Source organism: Prosopis cineraria, unplaced genomic scaffold (genome assembly GCF_029017545.1).
Source record: "Prosopis cineraria cultivar Desert tree isolate PC_DT_omini unplaced genomic scaffold, ASM2901754v1 PC14, whole genome shotgun sequence".
NCBI lineage: Eukaryota > Viridiplantae > Streptophyta > Magnoliopsida > Fabales > Fabaceae > Prosopis > Prosopis cineraria.
Window position 1 is genome coordinate 28,210,334 of NW_026555345.1, and position 16,600 is coordinate 28,226,933.

Consider the following 16,600-nt stretch of genomic DNA (forward strand, 5'->3'; position numbering starts at 1 on the left):
TACGTACCCAGTAAACAGTAGAGAGAGAGGGAGGGAGGGAGGGAGGACACAGTTGAGTTGAGAGTGTGGTTATGGATAAGTTTCCTGAATCGGGATGGCCGACTTGATGCTCCATGAACAGAACCCTGTACTTAATTCAGCCCATAATTTGGTGGCTTTTTTAATGATTTGATCTCCAACACTGTAAAGATAATACAAAAGGCAAAGTAGAGATAAGCTCGGGGTAAAAAACAAAAAAGGAAAAAGAAAAGCATGCGGGGGCCATAAAATAAATAGAAGATGGGGGGAAAGTGGAAGCCCATGGTACGTTTGGATAGGCGAATGAGAAGATAATCCTAATAGATTTATTTCCTTTTGTATTAAAAAAAAATCAAGAAGATAATCCTAATCAGGAAATCGGAATGGGTATGCCACGTGACATACGCGTTTCCGTGTGATTCAATGCCATTCCCACCGCCCTTGCACTGTTCCTTTGACTTCTTTTTAAACTCCTTTCATCTGCAAGGGCTACTTGTACTGCAATTCTAGTTAGCCGTTAGCCGTCATTACTCCCAATCCGTCTTTATAGATAAAAAGTTTTAAAACTTTTTTTATTTTTAAATATAAAAAATAATTTACATATTTTTTTTAATGTATAGATCATTATACTTTTATTAAATTAAAAAAATAAATATTTTTATTAATTTAATTTAAAAAAATTATTTTTTATTTATAATAATTAAGAAAAAATTAAAATATTTATATGTTTGTAATGAGATAACTATTTTTATTAATTTACATAATTTAATTAAAAATATCTTGAGGGAATATACTAGTACCTTAAGATTGTTATTCTTATTCTTATTAAATCGAGAAGACAGTTATTAACTGTCAAACCGTGTTTTCGGAAGTGTGTGACGTCATTTCAGAAAAAGAGGTGTCCGTTATTCTAGTTGTTCGCCGGGAACAGCTAAAATAGTCAAATTTCAATTCTAGATACTTTTCTTTTTTTGGCAGTCTTTAATTCAAGATACCTTCTATTCTTCACTTCCCAGAACCTTCCATCACCCATCCATATCTCTCTCTCTCTCTCTCTCTCTCTACATCTAATACTGACAAATTGCTACTAGAACATTAAAATCATTATTACAAATTTTTTAACACGTCATTTTAGAAATGAAAGAAAATCCTTCTCCTGACACTCTTTAAATTAAACTGCTCCCACCATTTAAAAATATAAAATATTTTTAATTAAATTTTATTTTAATAAAATAATTATTCATATTTAAATTGATTATATTTTTTTATATTTATTTTATTTTTATTAAATATCTTATAATAAATATAAAGACATTATTAATAAGAGTATTTTTTTAAAAAATAATGATTACATTTTAAAATATTAAAAATATCTTACATATTTTAACATTTAACTTTTTAAAAAATATTTTATATTTTTAAAGGAAAAAATATTCAAATTTTCTTTGGGTTTATATATATATATATATATCTTTTTTTTTTTTGTCACACGCTTACGCTTAATTATGTCAGGCTTGCAAAATGAAATACCATTACATTTGCATGTAGACGGGAAAGCCGTCTGGACGTAAATGAAAGTCAGCGTCTTAAAAAGTGAGGACAAAAAATACAATTGAGATTGAATCAATTCAAGTGGAGATCAAAGCGCTACTGGTAATATTTATATTTAAATTAAAGACAATACTTGAGCAAAAGATATTTTCCCCCTAATCCTTTGAACACATCGGGGCGTTGAAATGGTAACAAATAAATAATATTATAAAATTAACATAATTCCAGTGTCTCCATATTGTATTTTTATAAGCTTATTTTATTTTTAAATATAAAGAATATTACGATATTTTTGAGTAATTAAATAATTTTACAATTTTTTTAAAAGAGCAAGCATATTAATTGTATATTTCACACATCATTATTATGATACTAATTGACATTATCAAAAATAAAATTAGAAAGTTATTGTGATTATAATTATATAGTAAAGGATACATGAACGGAGAGAGTAATTCCTAATTACAATGAACAGTTAATACTGCTGAGAATTAAAATGATCATTAGCTTCCTAATCTAACACGTGATTACTTATGAACAGCTATAGCTAGAGCAGATCCAAGATCCGGAGGTGAATGAAACATCAAATCAGTCTCGCAAGCAAAATCCAGCTTATGTTTAGAATTATTTTAAAATGTCAATTACATGGTCTGAGTTGTCTCCTCCTCGTACGGGGAATCATATCTTCCCCCTGACGTCACACGGACTCAAACCCAAATAAATATATAATAAATAAATAAGTATAATAAGAAATTGCCAACCCTTTGACTGATTCGCTTCACTTCCCTCAGTCTCTCTTCACCTTCCCCTTTCCCCATCATCCCCGAAATTAACAAAGCCCCGATCTTTTAAAAATTCTGTTCTGGGGAGACAAACTAGCCAGACACGTGCCTTCCAGAGAGAAAACGACAAACACAGCTGGTGCAAGTTTTGGCCCCACTTTCCATTTCCTCAACCACAGTTTAAAGCGTGGGCACTCACCAGGTCCCCCAGCGCTAAGCTAGCTGGCTCCGTGTTCGTTCCTTCCGTGAAACCCGAAACCCCACTGCTTCATTCCCTCTTTCTCTATATAGAAAATCCTATAAAATATGCATACATGGACTTGGATAATTCTGAGACACTGAACAACCTAAACAAGAGGGAGATATAATAAGAAGCTTACCTTTCAGGTATACTCACCAAGAGTGAAGCAACGCACTGAAGAGACCCAGTTAGATTTCTTCGTCAATATATTGACACTTGGAAGTGCAATAAGGTTCGAGTTTCTTTGATTGCTATGTTTTCATTCAACTGTTCTTCACACCCGCATCCGCTTAGGTCGCAATATAATTGTGATTTAGAAGTGCTAGAGTACACGTCGTCGCCGGCTTCGGATTGTGGAAGTGGCAGCGGAGTTCCTTCGTTGTTTCTGTCCGACGAGGAGGTGTTGCTGGCTGCAACTCATCCGAAGAAACGAGCGGGGAGGAAGAAGTTCCGGGAGACTCGCCACCCGGTGTACCGGGGTGTCAGGAGGAGGAACTCCGGCAAGTGGGTGTGTGAAGTGCGCGAGCCCAATAAGAAAACAAGAATTTGGCTGGGGACCTTCCCCACTGCGGACATGGCCGCGAGGGCCCACGACGTGGCAGCAATAGCTCTGAGGGGCCGGTCAGCTTGTCTTAACTTTGCAGACTCTGCTTGGCGGTTGCCACTGCCGGCGTCGAATGAGGCCAAGGATATTCAGAAGGCGGCGGCAAAAGCTGCGGAGGCATTCCGTCCAGGGGTGGAATCGGAGAGCGACAAATTGAGGCATGAAAATGCAGAGGCTGCGACCACGACGGCGGCGGCAGTGGCGGAGGAGCAGAGTATATTCTTAATGGATGAAGGAGTGCAGGGGATGCCGGAATTGCTGAGGAACATGGCGGACTCTGTGCTGATGTCGCCTACTCATAGCCTTGGCGATCAGTACGATGGTGCTGACGTGGAAGTGGATGATGCTGAAGTGTCATTATGGAGTTATTCAATTTAATTATAGCATAACTACTTAATGCCACGAGGGACGTGTGTGTGGTGTAGATAAAGCGGATTGTACTAGGGGAAAAAAAAAAAAAAAAAGCGGATTGCACTCTGCTTTTTGGAACTGACGAGTCACTACTGACTAGTCAGTAGTCACTGGATGTAGAACTAGAAGTCGGTTTTGTTAATGATTTTTCAAGGTTTTGGTTGGGAAGTATCCGTACTTTAAATTTTGTCCTGTACGGATGCTAAATCCAGTAGAAAGGGAAAATTCCTTTCAATTCTCTGCGAAAGGTTCCTTACAGACTACTGAGACTAGATCTTGGGCTTTGTGTGTAGTATGAAATTCAAAATTAGATTTCTAATGACTACAAGAACAATACACAGTTCATAAATACTCCCTCTATTCTCGCTTCTAGGACTAGAAAAAATTGATGGTCTCATTATATACAAGGCATTTCATAAGTTATTAATGATCATTTTATTGCAAATTATTAGGAAAAGATTTCTCTATACTATTAAATGAGAGCAAAGTTGAAATCTTTGTTTTTTTTTTTTGTAATATTGCTAGACACAGTTTGAGTTAACAACTACCACTTTCTTAGGTTCCAATAAGATAGACTTGACTTGTAATAAGCTTATTTTGTGTTGAAATCGTTGATTACTCTTCAACTTCAAATATGTAGTTTCTTTTGAGAATTAAGGCCTTTTCATTTTGTGACCAGGATATATACTGTTTTGGAAATTGGAATAAGAGGGTGTAAGTGGGTATGGCGTTGGTTCTCTTTTTGGAAACTCCGGGCTCCTGTGATTACTCTAACTTCAAATAGGTTGCAGAGCCATTCAATTCTGCATATCTAACGTGAAAAGAACCACATCACATTCGATTAATAAGAATCAAGGAGCATTTATTTGTACAATTTAGTCTACATCATGAGAGCCGTCACAATTGTGTTCCGGACATGTTATCTGCCACCATAACAATTTTCATTCATAACTGTGGCTCATTAAATAAAATTTAATAGCCAAATAAGAGTTGCCTTCTAAAGACGTTCAATATGATACATGCTCATTTAATTTCATAGCCTTCGTATCCATTTTAAGATGGTAATTATAAATATTTCTACATTCCATTTTGACTTGAGGAGCAAGACTAAGAGAGCCAAGCACGTCATTCTGACAAATGAGGTGTGAATATTTTCATCTCAAAACAACCAAAAGAATATCAAAATTTGAAATAATTCAGAGATAAATAGATGGTAAACAATAAGGCCTATAAAAATACAAACTATAAGTGATGCTGGCACTGACTGGGAAGCCTTTGTGCATGATTTTTCCAGAATCAAGAAAATGTAACAAGTTACTTTCGTTCTTGTGATTCAATATGGCCGGCAGCTTCCTCAAGGGATAGGAGCTCCTGCAGAAGGGAAGCAAGCTTCGAATCATTGTCTTGTTGAATATGGGGTGGAACCTTCTCTCTGTAACCTGAAGCATTTATAGTCTTCTCCAACCTCTCCTTTTGCCTGCATATTATAATAAAACCCACATTTCTCATAATCCACAATAATGAAGGGGTACGCTTTTTTTTGTGACCGGAAAAGAAGTGGTACTTAAAAGGCTTCCCTATGTTAACGAATGAAAATTCAGTGAATCAATAGAAAAAACTGGTGCAATCAATATATCATGTATCATAAAATTTATAGCAAGTCATCCTACTCATAAACCATGATAACTATTTATTCCTAAGCTTCAAATAATCCATAAGCAGAAATTTGTCTAGTTCTTATATATCAGCCATCAGATTCTTTAATAGAATTGTGATGTGTTGACAAACTATGTATACTTGGTGAAATGTGTTAAGAAATGTCCATTTGCTATTTAATAATTTAAAAAAAAAAAAAGCTCAGCACCCAACTTTACCGAAATCTTGGTATGTATGAATTGTTTTCCGACCATAAAACAGCTACCTATCTAACATCTAGGCACGATTCCCTGTCATTTTATTTCAAGAGTCTATAATTGAATATGGAAGGACGTATGTTAAATGAAATGTCATCAGATTTTTTTTAAAGAAAACACTGTTCATTTCAGAATGAGTTCTCAAAATCAGTGTAGGAAGACTTACTTCCTGAACTCATCTATCTTCTTCTTGATCTTTCCTAGCTCTGCTTCAGCAGAAATAGTTCCTTGCAGCTCCATATAAACAGAGAGGTTCTCATTCACAACTGATACAGCATACCCAGAAGGAATAGCATCGTTTTCATTGATCACCTGTGGATTGAAAAGCATAACAGGTTAACATAGAATATAAAACAAAGACCAAGTGAGCTAATGGCATACTACAAGTGCCCCCATCTTACTGAAATTGAGAGGTTGACACTTGCTCCTGATACGGAGGCAAAACTTTATTCCCTTTTCTTTTGGGATAAAGATGAGAACAAAATCAAGGGAGATTACAAGAGGTTTACGCTATTGAGCATATATCTTTCCCTTTCATCCATCGCTACTAGCCAAGGCAGAGGAAAGTTAAAGACATTACTCTGATTACCCGCATCATGGGCATGTCCAGCTAGAGCATCAGCTGTGCTAACAGATTCTGTATGTCTAAAGTTAATGCTTACAGACCAATTCCTAAACAATAAATTACGAGCTTTTTGAATAATGTCCTGGAATGGGTGTCCCTCTATCGCATCATGTGTGACAGGATTGATAGCTTGAGCACAATCAGTTACAACTGCAATATCTTTGAAACCTTTTGTCTAGCAAAGATAAAAAGAATTATTCTGATAAAAAGAATTACATATTAGATACACACAATGAGTTTGCCATCATGTCCCACAGATATTATTACTTAGATTCTGGAAGAGGCTCACACGCCCTTCTGCTTGTGGGGAAGTCATGGATAGAAGATCCTATCACTGTCAGTGAAAGTGATGTGCAAGCGTGATTTTGTTGAGAAGGTTGAAACGCTGTATGATATCCTCAATTGTCCAACAGAAACAAGTCAAATCTCCAGTGTCACACAACATATAGAGTACGAAAATAATTGCCATGCCTTTTAAATGCAAAAAAAGTTATCAAGTCAAACTCACTAGCATATTTGGTTCAACTCTTCAATGGTATACAAGAAAATGACAAAACACCACAGAAAATAAAAGGAACACAAGAAAGCCGTTTCAAGCAACTTATTGAACTTACTATCAAAGATGATAGATTTGCTAGAGTTACAATCTCCAATTGATGGCTGCTAATAATCTCTACAACTGCCTGTGTTCGGCAGAGCACAAAAGCAGGCCGCCTAACAAAAGCATCAAATTCAAAATCAGCAAAGCATGATAGACCAAACATCTACCTAGCTAATTATTATGATGTCTAAGGTTTGACAGAAGTATATTCACAGTTCTATTTAAAAGAACATCCCATACAGCCTCTCAACAACCCTGCTCCAAAAGAAAAAATTTACGGCCAAGAAGAGTCAATTCCATCTCCTCCAACTTTCTTGAAAATACAACAGATTTGTTTCACAGCTTAAAGAGAAAGCAACAATTTTTTTTATAGGGACAAAAGCAAGAAAAGATTGTCTTTTTGCAGAGATGCAATTTTCACCATTGAAGCAATCTGTGCGTGCGTGTGGACTGAAGGAATTCAATAACATGTTCTCAAAAAGAAACACAAGTGCAAGCAAATAACAAGTCCTCCATCAACTTGATTCAAATTCCATGACACTTGAGATGTGGATAAAAAAGGCACTATAATCCTCCAACTACATCAAGGGTGGCCTTGAACTTCACTTGAAGAGAACAGTGCAACCAGCACTTCACTCTAGATTGACAAAAATCAACTCCTTTCATATCAAGGGTTACCCACTTAAGTGCAATCTGCATTTAAGAGGAACCAAATCCAATACAATGATAAAATCTTGCCATTAGAAACAAGAGGCATGGATGCCAGCTTTTCCACCAGTCACATGGCGCATCTATGTACTTTCCTTTCCAATACCCTTTTTTTTTTAAACAGAAAAAGGGAGGTTGAAATGTATTAAGTCGAAGAGAAGTGCAAGAAACATGAGGCGAGAATGTAAACAAATGCTTCTATGTACCTGTCCCGTCTTTCATTTGCCAAAGACCTGAGAGACTTGACTACAGACTCCACAAGATCCATAGCATTCTCCAACACTTCATTGATCCAGCACTGAGATTAAAATAAATTATTCAATGCAAAAAAACATAAAAAGTATTAAATAACAGCCTAAGCATGTTAAATAACTCGTACATATTAATAGGACCTAAATTTCCTACATCATGCCTGAGATTTTCATTAGACAAGAATGAGGGTGGGGGAGAAAGAAATAAAGTGACTCTTTTTCAAAAGAAAATATTAACAAGTGTCACTCAATGAGAACATAAACAAAAGGCATAATCAGAGTATTTGACAAAGTTAGTTAATGTTCACAATATGAAGAATATTAAGGCAAACTAACCTCCACAGCTGTTGGATAATTGCATATCATGATTGATTCTGCTTTCTTACATTCCCTTGGTGAAGGAAGGCGCTGCCACAATTCTTCCGTGACAAAGGGCATAAAGGGATGAAGCAACCGCAGGCCAATCTCAAGACAAAACCACAAAGTATCTTGTGCAGAACGTCTTTCAGAAGTAAACTTGGGGTCGTTACCGGTGAAATAAGGTTTAATCACTTCAATAAAGACATCACACAATTGATATTGCCACCAAGAATACACAGCAGTGGATGCATGGGAGAACTCATATGATTCTAGAGACTTCACTGCCTTTGATATTGTTTTATTCAACACAGAGAGTATCCACTGACAACTAAATGGAAGAACATTGGGAGTCAAATTTGTGGGTGGAGTATAATCATCTCCAAGCTTGCTCATAGCAAATCGTACTGCATTCCACAATTTATTACACCACTGCCGGTACCCAACAACCCTTTGGATATCTAGGTTAATTTTGTCAGACTGAAACAAATGACAAACAGGCCAAAATTATGAAAAATAAATAAACTAAGGTGGTCTGTATAATAAGTCATTTAGAGAATGCTACTGAATACCGCCAACCAAATACCTGAGCCGTGTATGAGACAAGCGCAAAACGGAGAGCATCAGCACCACACTCGTCAATTCCGTTTGGAAAGTCCTTCGTCTGACCTTCTTTGGCAATAGCTAATTCTTTTGGGTCCAAGTTCCCTTCTTCTAACCTCTTATGTAGACCATCCAGAGATATGCCATTGATCACTTCAATGGGATCAATAACATTTCCCAAGGACTTAGACATCTTGCGACCATGTGCATCTCGAATCATGGGATGCAAATAAACCTGCATTGAGATGTTGAGTTTTTTTTTTTTTTAATCATGTCAATGACCTGGGATTTCTTAAGCATGGATCAAGAGTAAATTTATGGTATGCCTTATGTGAAAACGCTACTGAATATCATAATCAGATGGAGCACAAATTCACCTTTCTAAAAGGCACATCACCACCCAACTTCATTCCTAACATCACCATGCGTGCAACCCAGAAAAAGAGAATATCATGACCAGTTTCCAGAACAGAAGTTGGATAAAATGCCTTTAGGTCTTCTGTATCCTCAGGCCAGCCCAGAACAGATAGTGGAAACAAACCAGAGGAGAACCATGTATCAAGAACATCTGGATCCTGACTCAAATGAAACATCTTTCCATTATACTTCCGGCTAGCCTCCTTCTGGGCCTCCTCTTCACTTTTTGCCACTACCCAGTGATCAATGTAAGCACCAAATTCCTTCAGGATGTCATCCTCTAATGTGACATACCATGCAGGTATTTGGTGACCCCACCATAGCTGTCGAGAAATGCACCAGTCACGCATATTTTCAAGCCACCTGTAAAATTTTGTCTTGATCACTTTGTGCTCCAATATAATAATTCAAAAAAGACAAAAAAAAAACTAAGTTGAGTGAAAAAACACTACTAAGTTGAGCAAATCACAAGTTTCCACCCAGCATTCACTTCATCACACTTCTCATGCAATAATTTATTGAAAAAATTTGTTCATATGATTGATTATTTTGTATAGCGGTAAAGAAGAATGAAAGAATCATGGTGCATAAGCACCATTTTTCTACTTCATTTATACTAATAACGAAACAATTTGCCATTGGTTTTGATCTATAAAAGTAGAGTGTTTTGACTATAAATAATTTATGATAATTCCTAATTTTCAAATAAATAATGATATCTTCCAACCCTTTCCATTTCCCATTACCCGTCACCAAATTCAAGCTTGAGATATTTCTTGTCAATAAAATCATATTTATGAATATTATTTTATTAAATTATCAAATTATTGTAGAAATGCCAAGATATATATCTCTACAAGGAAGGACTGACTGCATTTTGGTTTGAAACCATAAATTTCAGAGGAACGCTCAAGGGTGCAGGCGTTGTAATTTCTCATTGTAATAAATGGTAAAAATTAACCAAAGCAAACAAAATGAGATATAAGCACCTCTTCCAATCAGCTGAATATTGTTTTGGAATAATTTCTATCTCTTTGTTTTCCTCATCCATGACAGCACGGAGAGCTTCTTTTGCCAAATCATGGCACCTGACATACCACTGAGGTTTTATCAGGGGTTCCACAACATCATTGCTTCTTGAACATACACCAAGGCGCATCTCATTGTTTTCAGAACCTCTGTAAAGGCCCTAAATGAATGCAGAAAAAAAATGAAACATGAGTAACTGCAACTTTTTTACTCGCCAGCCATCACACAGACATAAAGAGACATACCCAATGAAAATTTACAGAAATACAAGTATCAGGGAAAAGTAACATTGAAAACTTACATGAGGAACTTACTAAATTGACATATCTTATGCAAAAAGAAGCACATCATGCAACATAGGCAAAGGAACAAAGGGAAAAATAAGTTCACAGCATTAACCATATTATGCACCACCAATAAGCAACCACTAGTCAAATTCCGCATGCTTATACATGCACTATCTAAGCATATCACAGAACATGTTTGTTGACCTGACAAACCAAAGGCTTCATAGTCTAAAAAGAACCAACACCTTCTTCTGTAATGCTTCTGATACAGCCTCTCGAGCTTTAAATCGTGGCATACCCACAAATTCAGAGCCTCCATTGGTATTTATTTTCCCATCGTCAGTGAAAATATTAATGAACTCAAGATTGTGCCGTTTTCCAACCTCAAAATCGTTTGGATCATGAGCAGGGGTAATCTGCAAGGAGTTAAGCAAGTAAACTCATGGCATAGTACCGGTTGAAAAGAAATTAGGATGCAAAAATAAGATCACACGTAAAGAAATTACCTTAACAGCCCCAGTTCCAAAAGTTGGATCAACAAGAATAGCATCACAAATTATAGGAAGCTTTCGACCATTAAATGGATGGATTGCAAATTTCCCTTGAAACTGCTTGTATCGTTCATCATCAGGATGAATAGCAATAGCAGTGTCGCCAAGCATGGTCTCTATTCGAGTTGTGGCCACAATAATTTCACCGAGGTTCCCTTCCAAAGGATATGCAAATTTTGTTAAAACTCCAAACTCCACTGGTTTATCATATCCAGGAACCTTTAGCAGCGTCCTTTCTTTAATATCAATATAGTCCACCTGCATGCGGCAGGCAATTACATTATAGTCATTTTTTTTATATAAAATACATCTAATACTGAATGCATCACTCAAAACAATCAAGTAATAACATTGCCTACCTCAATATCAGATATTGCTGTTAGTAGGACACAGTCCCAATTCACTAAACGAAGGTCCCTGGAATAGTGAGACAACAATAGTAACATCTCCAAAAATAATCCATATAGACCCAATAGTAATGTAAACCATTTGCGAGGAAATTGAGGGCTTTAAGGAGTACTCAATATTTTCTCATCAAATTATTGGCACATCAGCATGGTGTCGTTAATTAATTTACATAAAAGTCCCAGAGAGAACAAGATATGACTACTGAATTAACCATTCACCTTTGCTTGCTCCATTCTTGAACAGTTCCCCATTAAACTGCCTTCTTAAGAGGACAAGGTGTAAAAGCAAGCAAGTACGCTATTATATAAGCATCAAATACAATCCATGACTTGAACATTTTTTTTAAGCTATCAATTTCACTGCATATAAATTGTCATTCATCAATCCTTTACTTCAAATTTGCATTTCCTAATATTTCATCACAGCCTTGCTATGAGCAATACCTTAAGACATTTCATACTAGAAAATTGTTGCAAGTGGCTATATATTAGGTCTAATTAGATGCTCCCAGCATCAACTCACCTATAGACAAGGCCCTGCTTATATAGTCTCACAAAAGCCTCAGTCACAGCCTTTGATCTTCTTTCATCCATCGTGAAGCTCTGAAGATAAAGAGAGGCAGGATTAATATGAAATCCATATATGACTCTTGGATGCCATGAGAAAGATTGACATAATTTTTGAATAAACTCTTGGCAAGTTATGATCTACATCTTTACCTCACGAGACCAATCCAAAGAGGCTCCTAAACGACGTAATTGCTGTAATATTGTACCCCCATACTTGTTTTTCCAGTCCCAGACCTATTGTGCCATGATTTACCAATGTACATTTTGTTGGCAATGGCATAGAAATATAATTACCAAATTAGTATGGTGACTTTAAAATTGCTTTAGAAAACATACCTCCGATATAAATCTCTCGCGACCTAGATCATGCCTAGTTAAACGCCTTTCACGCATTATCTTCTTCTCCACAACTACCTGTCACAACAGTCATACTGTCATCATCTCACAAATAAAAGAAACACCAGTATGTGTTGAGAACTAGTGTTCTACATCAAACCTCACATAGCTCAGATCAAATACAAGGGAGAAAAAAATTCACCCAGGCAGCATTAAATGGCATATGCAACTAAAAAAATGAGCAAGAAACGAAGGAGGCCTCCTATACCACCCTGCTACAAGATCCACAATGGATGATAAATAACAAGAGAGCTAAGAACTGCTTAGCATTAGTTCTACAAGAAAAAAAAACCTGTGTTGCAATCCCAGCATGATCCATCCCAGGCACCCACAGTGCATTGTATCCAGACATTCTACGCCAACGAATAATTGTGTCCTGCATGCAACAAATAACATTCAGATGATTGGTTTTAAACAGCTAAACTAAATACACATTCCACATATGCGCTACCTCTATTGCAGCTGTGAGGGCATGACCAATGTGGAGAGCACCTGTCACATTTGGTGGAGGCAGTACCTGAAAATACAGCACAATTAGATAGCTCCGTGGTGCTCAAATTGACACCAACAAGCTAATTAAAAAACATACATGCTGATTCCCGCACCTCTTGAATGTCCAATCATATTTAAAACTTCCTATCCTGGGCCTAAATGTTAAAACTAATACGATGGCAAAGTAAGTTTCTCATGGACATAAACATCAAGATCATGACTCAGCCTTTCAATATGCATGCATCAAATATGAATATAGAATTTTTTTTCATCTCTTTTTCAGTACTTCAGAATCAGTGAAATAAAGAACATAACTCAAATCTTTCCAAAACTAATGCTAGATACCATACTTCTGATCGCATGCCACATCCTCTTCCGACTTATAGTGGAAGGTCAAGGAAGAAATGTGGTGAAACAATAGATAATGTATGAGCTGGAGGTTCTGACTTCTGAACAAATTCTAAAAGGGTAATTAATAGGGAAGTTAAAACGAAAACTGTCAATAATCTGTCTTGTGTGTTCTGTCTAAAGTCCTATATGTGTCTTTAAATAAGTCAAGTATTGTATTTGTGCATGTTAGGGATAAGATCAGCTACGATAGTAGTTAATTATTGTCTTATGCGGAAAATGCCAGTTGTTGTGCTGGAATATTAAGTAGCCTCTGTCAGAACTTTTATGTTTTCAGATTATAAGTATATCAGAATTTTCAGGGAGAATCTCCCAGCTTTGAGAGTGCTTGAGTTCGAAATTCAAATTCAAATAACTCTTTAAGATTCTCTCCTTCCCTGAACTCTTCTAAACTAATGATTTCAAATCTAATAAGCACTGCATAGTGATATAACAAAAAATAATTTGAGATTCAGCGTGCAGAGATTTCATCCTATGAAAAATGACTAAAAATAATACTGTTGGATTTTCACTCTTACTCAAACTATAAAATAGATCATTATAAAAAGAACAAAAGAGGGGCAAACAGACTTTTGATGAAAAGGAATGCAAGACAAAGAAGGATTACTTCCAATATATTCCCTCCGTCCTTATATATAAGAGATTTTCTAAAACCCCTTTTTGTCCCAAAATATAAGAAGTTATTAGCATATTTTTTTAATGAATGGATCATTATATCCTTATTAAATTGGAAAAAGAAAAATACAAGTACTCTCACTAATTCACTTTGAAAAAAGAGATTTATTTTTTATTTACAATAATTAGGAGCAAAACTGGAATGTTGCTATGCTTTTAACTAGATAACCAAATTTTTTTGGTTTGCGTGATTCGATAAAAAACATTTTATGTATAAGGATGGAGGGAGTATAGCACAAGGCTACCCTACACTCCATTAATCATGTTTAGTTTGTGGATATAAATCTCAATGTTGTCTGTTGCATTGAAAATTGGACCAGAAAACAAGGGCATGAAAAACTAACATGTAGACAAACAGTGAGATACTCACAATGACAAAAGGTGATTTGGAGCTGTTGGCATCTGCCACAAAGAACCCTGATTTCTCCCACCATTCATACCACCTAAATTTTTAGCAGAACAGAAAAGATAAGGACTTCGCATAACCAAAAAGATAATTCATAGGAAGATGTACACAAGACTCACGATTTCTCCACCGAACGGGGACTATACTGTTTTGCCATTTGACGAGACATGTGTTTCTTCTGACCTGAAGGAGTCTCAGGGTCTATGAAATCTTCAGGGTTCTCATCGCCTGCGCGCCTTACATTCTTCCGTTCACTTTTTTTAGAGGTATTACTAGATGATTTTTGTTCCTGTTCCTAAAACAAAGTGGAAAAGTGGAAATTCAGAACATTACTCGCAGTATCATATTGATTAGATAGATAAAAAATAAATTTCTAATTTAAAAGTAGCAGAACCAGTGCTGCATTTGCACAGAAGGGAAGGGAAATTCAATCACCTGACGCTTAGCAGCTTTCTCAAGAGCTTTCATTTTCTTCAATTCCTTTTCTCTTGCCTGCCACAAATCCAGAAACATTGTCACATGAGGAAATTACGAACATCTTACTCCACATCCACACCCCAAAAGAAAAAAAAAAAAAGATCCTCTGTAGTTTTACAACTGCATTTCTCAGCCAATTAAATTCCTCTGAAAACCAACATTTACTTAATATGCGCGTGTGAACTCTAACAAAAAGCATTACTTTTTACTTTACAGTCAAACAGGAGCTCAATGCATATATGAACGAAATGAATATAAGGGATAAACAAACGGAGCCACAACTTTCTGATCAAGATTATGTTGCCAACGTTAAGAATCCTATAAACTGTCCAAAAAAGATGGTAGTGAAAACCTTCTCTTCTTTCTTCTTCTTCTTCTCAGGGTCTTCCACCTCAACTTTCCTCTCAGATTCCATTGTAAGTGATCAGTGAAGCTCTACTGTAATAGATTCGATCAGGATGAAGATTCTGAGTAGTGTGTGAGATAAGGAAGCCCAGGAAGGTTTTGGCCAGCCACCAATAACGGCACTTGGAAAACCCTAGACGGCGCGCGGAAATGAAATGAAGGAATAAACGACAGTTACTTGCGTTGTGTGCGTTGTCGATCCGGTGACTGGCTAAACGACGGGACCAATCAGGTTTTAGTGTTTTATGGTAAATTCTCAGTTGAACCCGACATGACTCTCCTTTTAGGATGCGAAGGTTAAGAACTTAAGATTAATACATGTTACATAGCTAATTCTCACAAGATATTCAGGCTAAATAAGAAGTTACTTATTTAAAAAAAGTAAAGGAATTAATTTAGAATTTAAATTCAAAAAACATTTCACTTTTTTTATTGGAAAAAATATTTCACTTTTTATTATCATTTAATGCGTTTCAGTTTAGTTCAACAAAAATATCAAACCTCAAGTCAACATTTGGAAGAACTATTCTTCTATGGGCGGTGCACCAAGAATTACTTAATTAGAAGATAATTTGATCTAAGATAATATATACTATTGTTTGAACTCGAAAACGAGTGAATCCCAAGCCATTTTGGGACCAACAACTACATAAATTGAGTAGAAAACCATAAAAATGTTATAAAGCAAAATTGCCAACCGCTGTTCATGCTAGCTAGCTAGGCATGTAGTTGACTAATTGTGCCTTATCGCATTATATTGCATTTGATTGTCCCAGTTCGTTCTTTAGAATTTAAATAGGCTATTTGACTCGTATTATGGATTTACGAAAATAAATTTTGATTTTGTTTAATTTATTTGAATATTCATATTTTCTGTAGAAATTGTTTAGTGCACATAACATGTGTATATTACTAATTACTAATAAATATAATAAAAAATGGATAGTTAAATAATATATTACACAACTGTGATTAAATAATATATTTGCTCTCAAATTTCGTTTCTCGTCTCCCAAGAATGGCTGACTTGGTATAAAATCCAAGCAAATTTGTGCGCGATTTTCCTTGTCTTGAGTGGTAAGAGATTTCATGTAATGCCAAAACATTTTACTCCAAAACTTGTGAAAATTTTTCTAGGGGTATTATATATAAATTTCATATAACACATTTAAATATCACAAGATCCATTAACAACTTAGCAAAAGAAAATGACAAGGCATTGCATCACAACAATTTTACTTGAAATTTAAATAGATTAGTTCAATAGATTGTGGAATTTTTTTTTTAATAAAGATTCTATGGTAAATATTTATAATGATAGTTTGTGACTGATAATCCCTTTCTTGTCTTTCAAGAAAGGTTATATAATACATCCATGTAAAATTGGAAATTGTTTTCATTCCATTGAAATTATC

At 35.7% G+C, this 16,600-nt stretch overlaps 2 protein-coding genes across 3 annotated transcripts; one reads left to right on the forward strand and one right to left on the reverse strand.

Annotated features, from left to right (window-relative positions):
- The first annotated feature begins 2,659 nt into the window (after positions 1-2,659).
- Positions 2,660-3,956, forward strand: LOC129292617 (dehydration-responsive element-binding protein 1A-like). Its single transcript, XM_054930197.1, has one exon. It carries the CDS (start codon positions 2,846-2,848, stop codon positions 3,572-3,574), a length of 729 nt encoding a protein of 242 aa, XP_054786172.1. The 5' UTR covers positions 2,660-2,845; the 3' UTR covers positions 3,575-3,956.
- A 677-nt stretch (positions 3,957-4,633) lies between these two features.
- On the reverse strand, positions 4,634-15,401 carry LOC129292616 (valine--tRNA ligase, mitochondrial 1). 2 transcript variants are annotated; one of them, XM_054930196.1, is made up of 20 exons: positions 15,133-15,401; positions 14,739-14,795; positions 14,423-14,592; positions 14,268-14,340; positions 12,774-12,839; positions 12,615-12,698; positions 12,263-12,340; positions 12,077-12,160; positions 11,880-11,959; positions 11,309-11,366; positions 10,905-11,207; positions 10,644-10,814; positions 10,072-10,271; positions 9,043-9,445; positions 8,649-8,900; positions 8,042-8,542; positions 7,661-7,752; positions 6,760-6,859; positions 5,687-5,832; positions 4,634-5,084 (listed from the first exon to the last, which is right to left on the reverse strand). In XM_054930196.1, exons 1-20 carry the CDS (start codon positions 15,193-15,195, stop codon positions 4,922-4,924), a joined length of 3,144 nt encoding a protein of 1,047 aa, XP_054786171.1. In that variant the 5' UTR covers positions 15,196-15,401; the 3' UTR covers positions 4,634-4,921. The 2 variants fall into 2 exon arrangements, with proteins under 2 accessions (XP_054786171.1, XP_054786170.1); XM_054930195.1 differs by having other exon boundaries at positions 14,423-14,598.
- Positions 15,402-16,600: the final 1,199 nt, after the last annotated feature.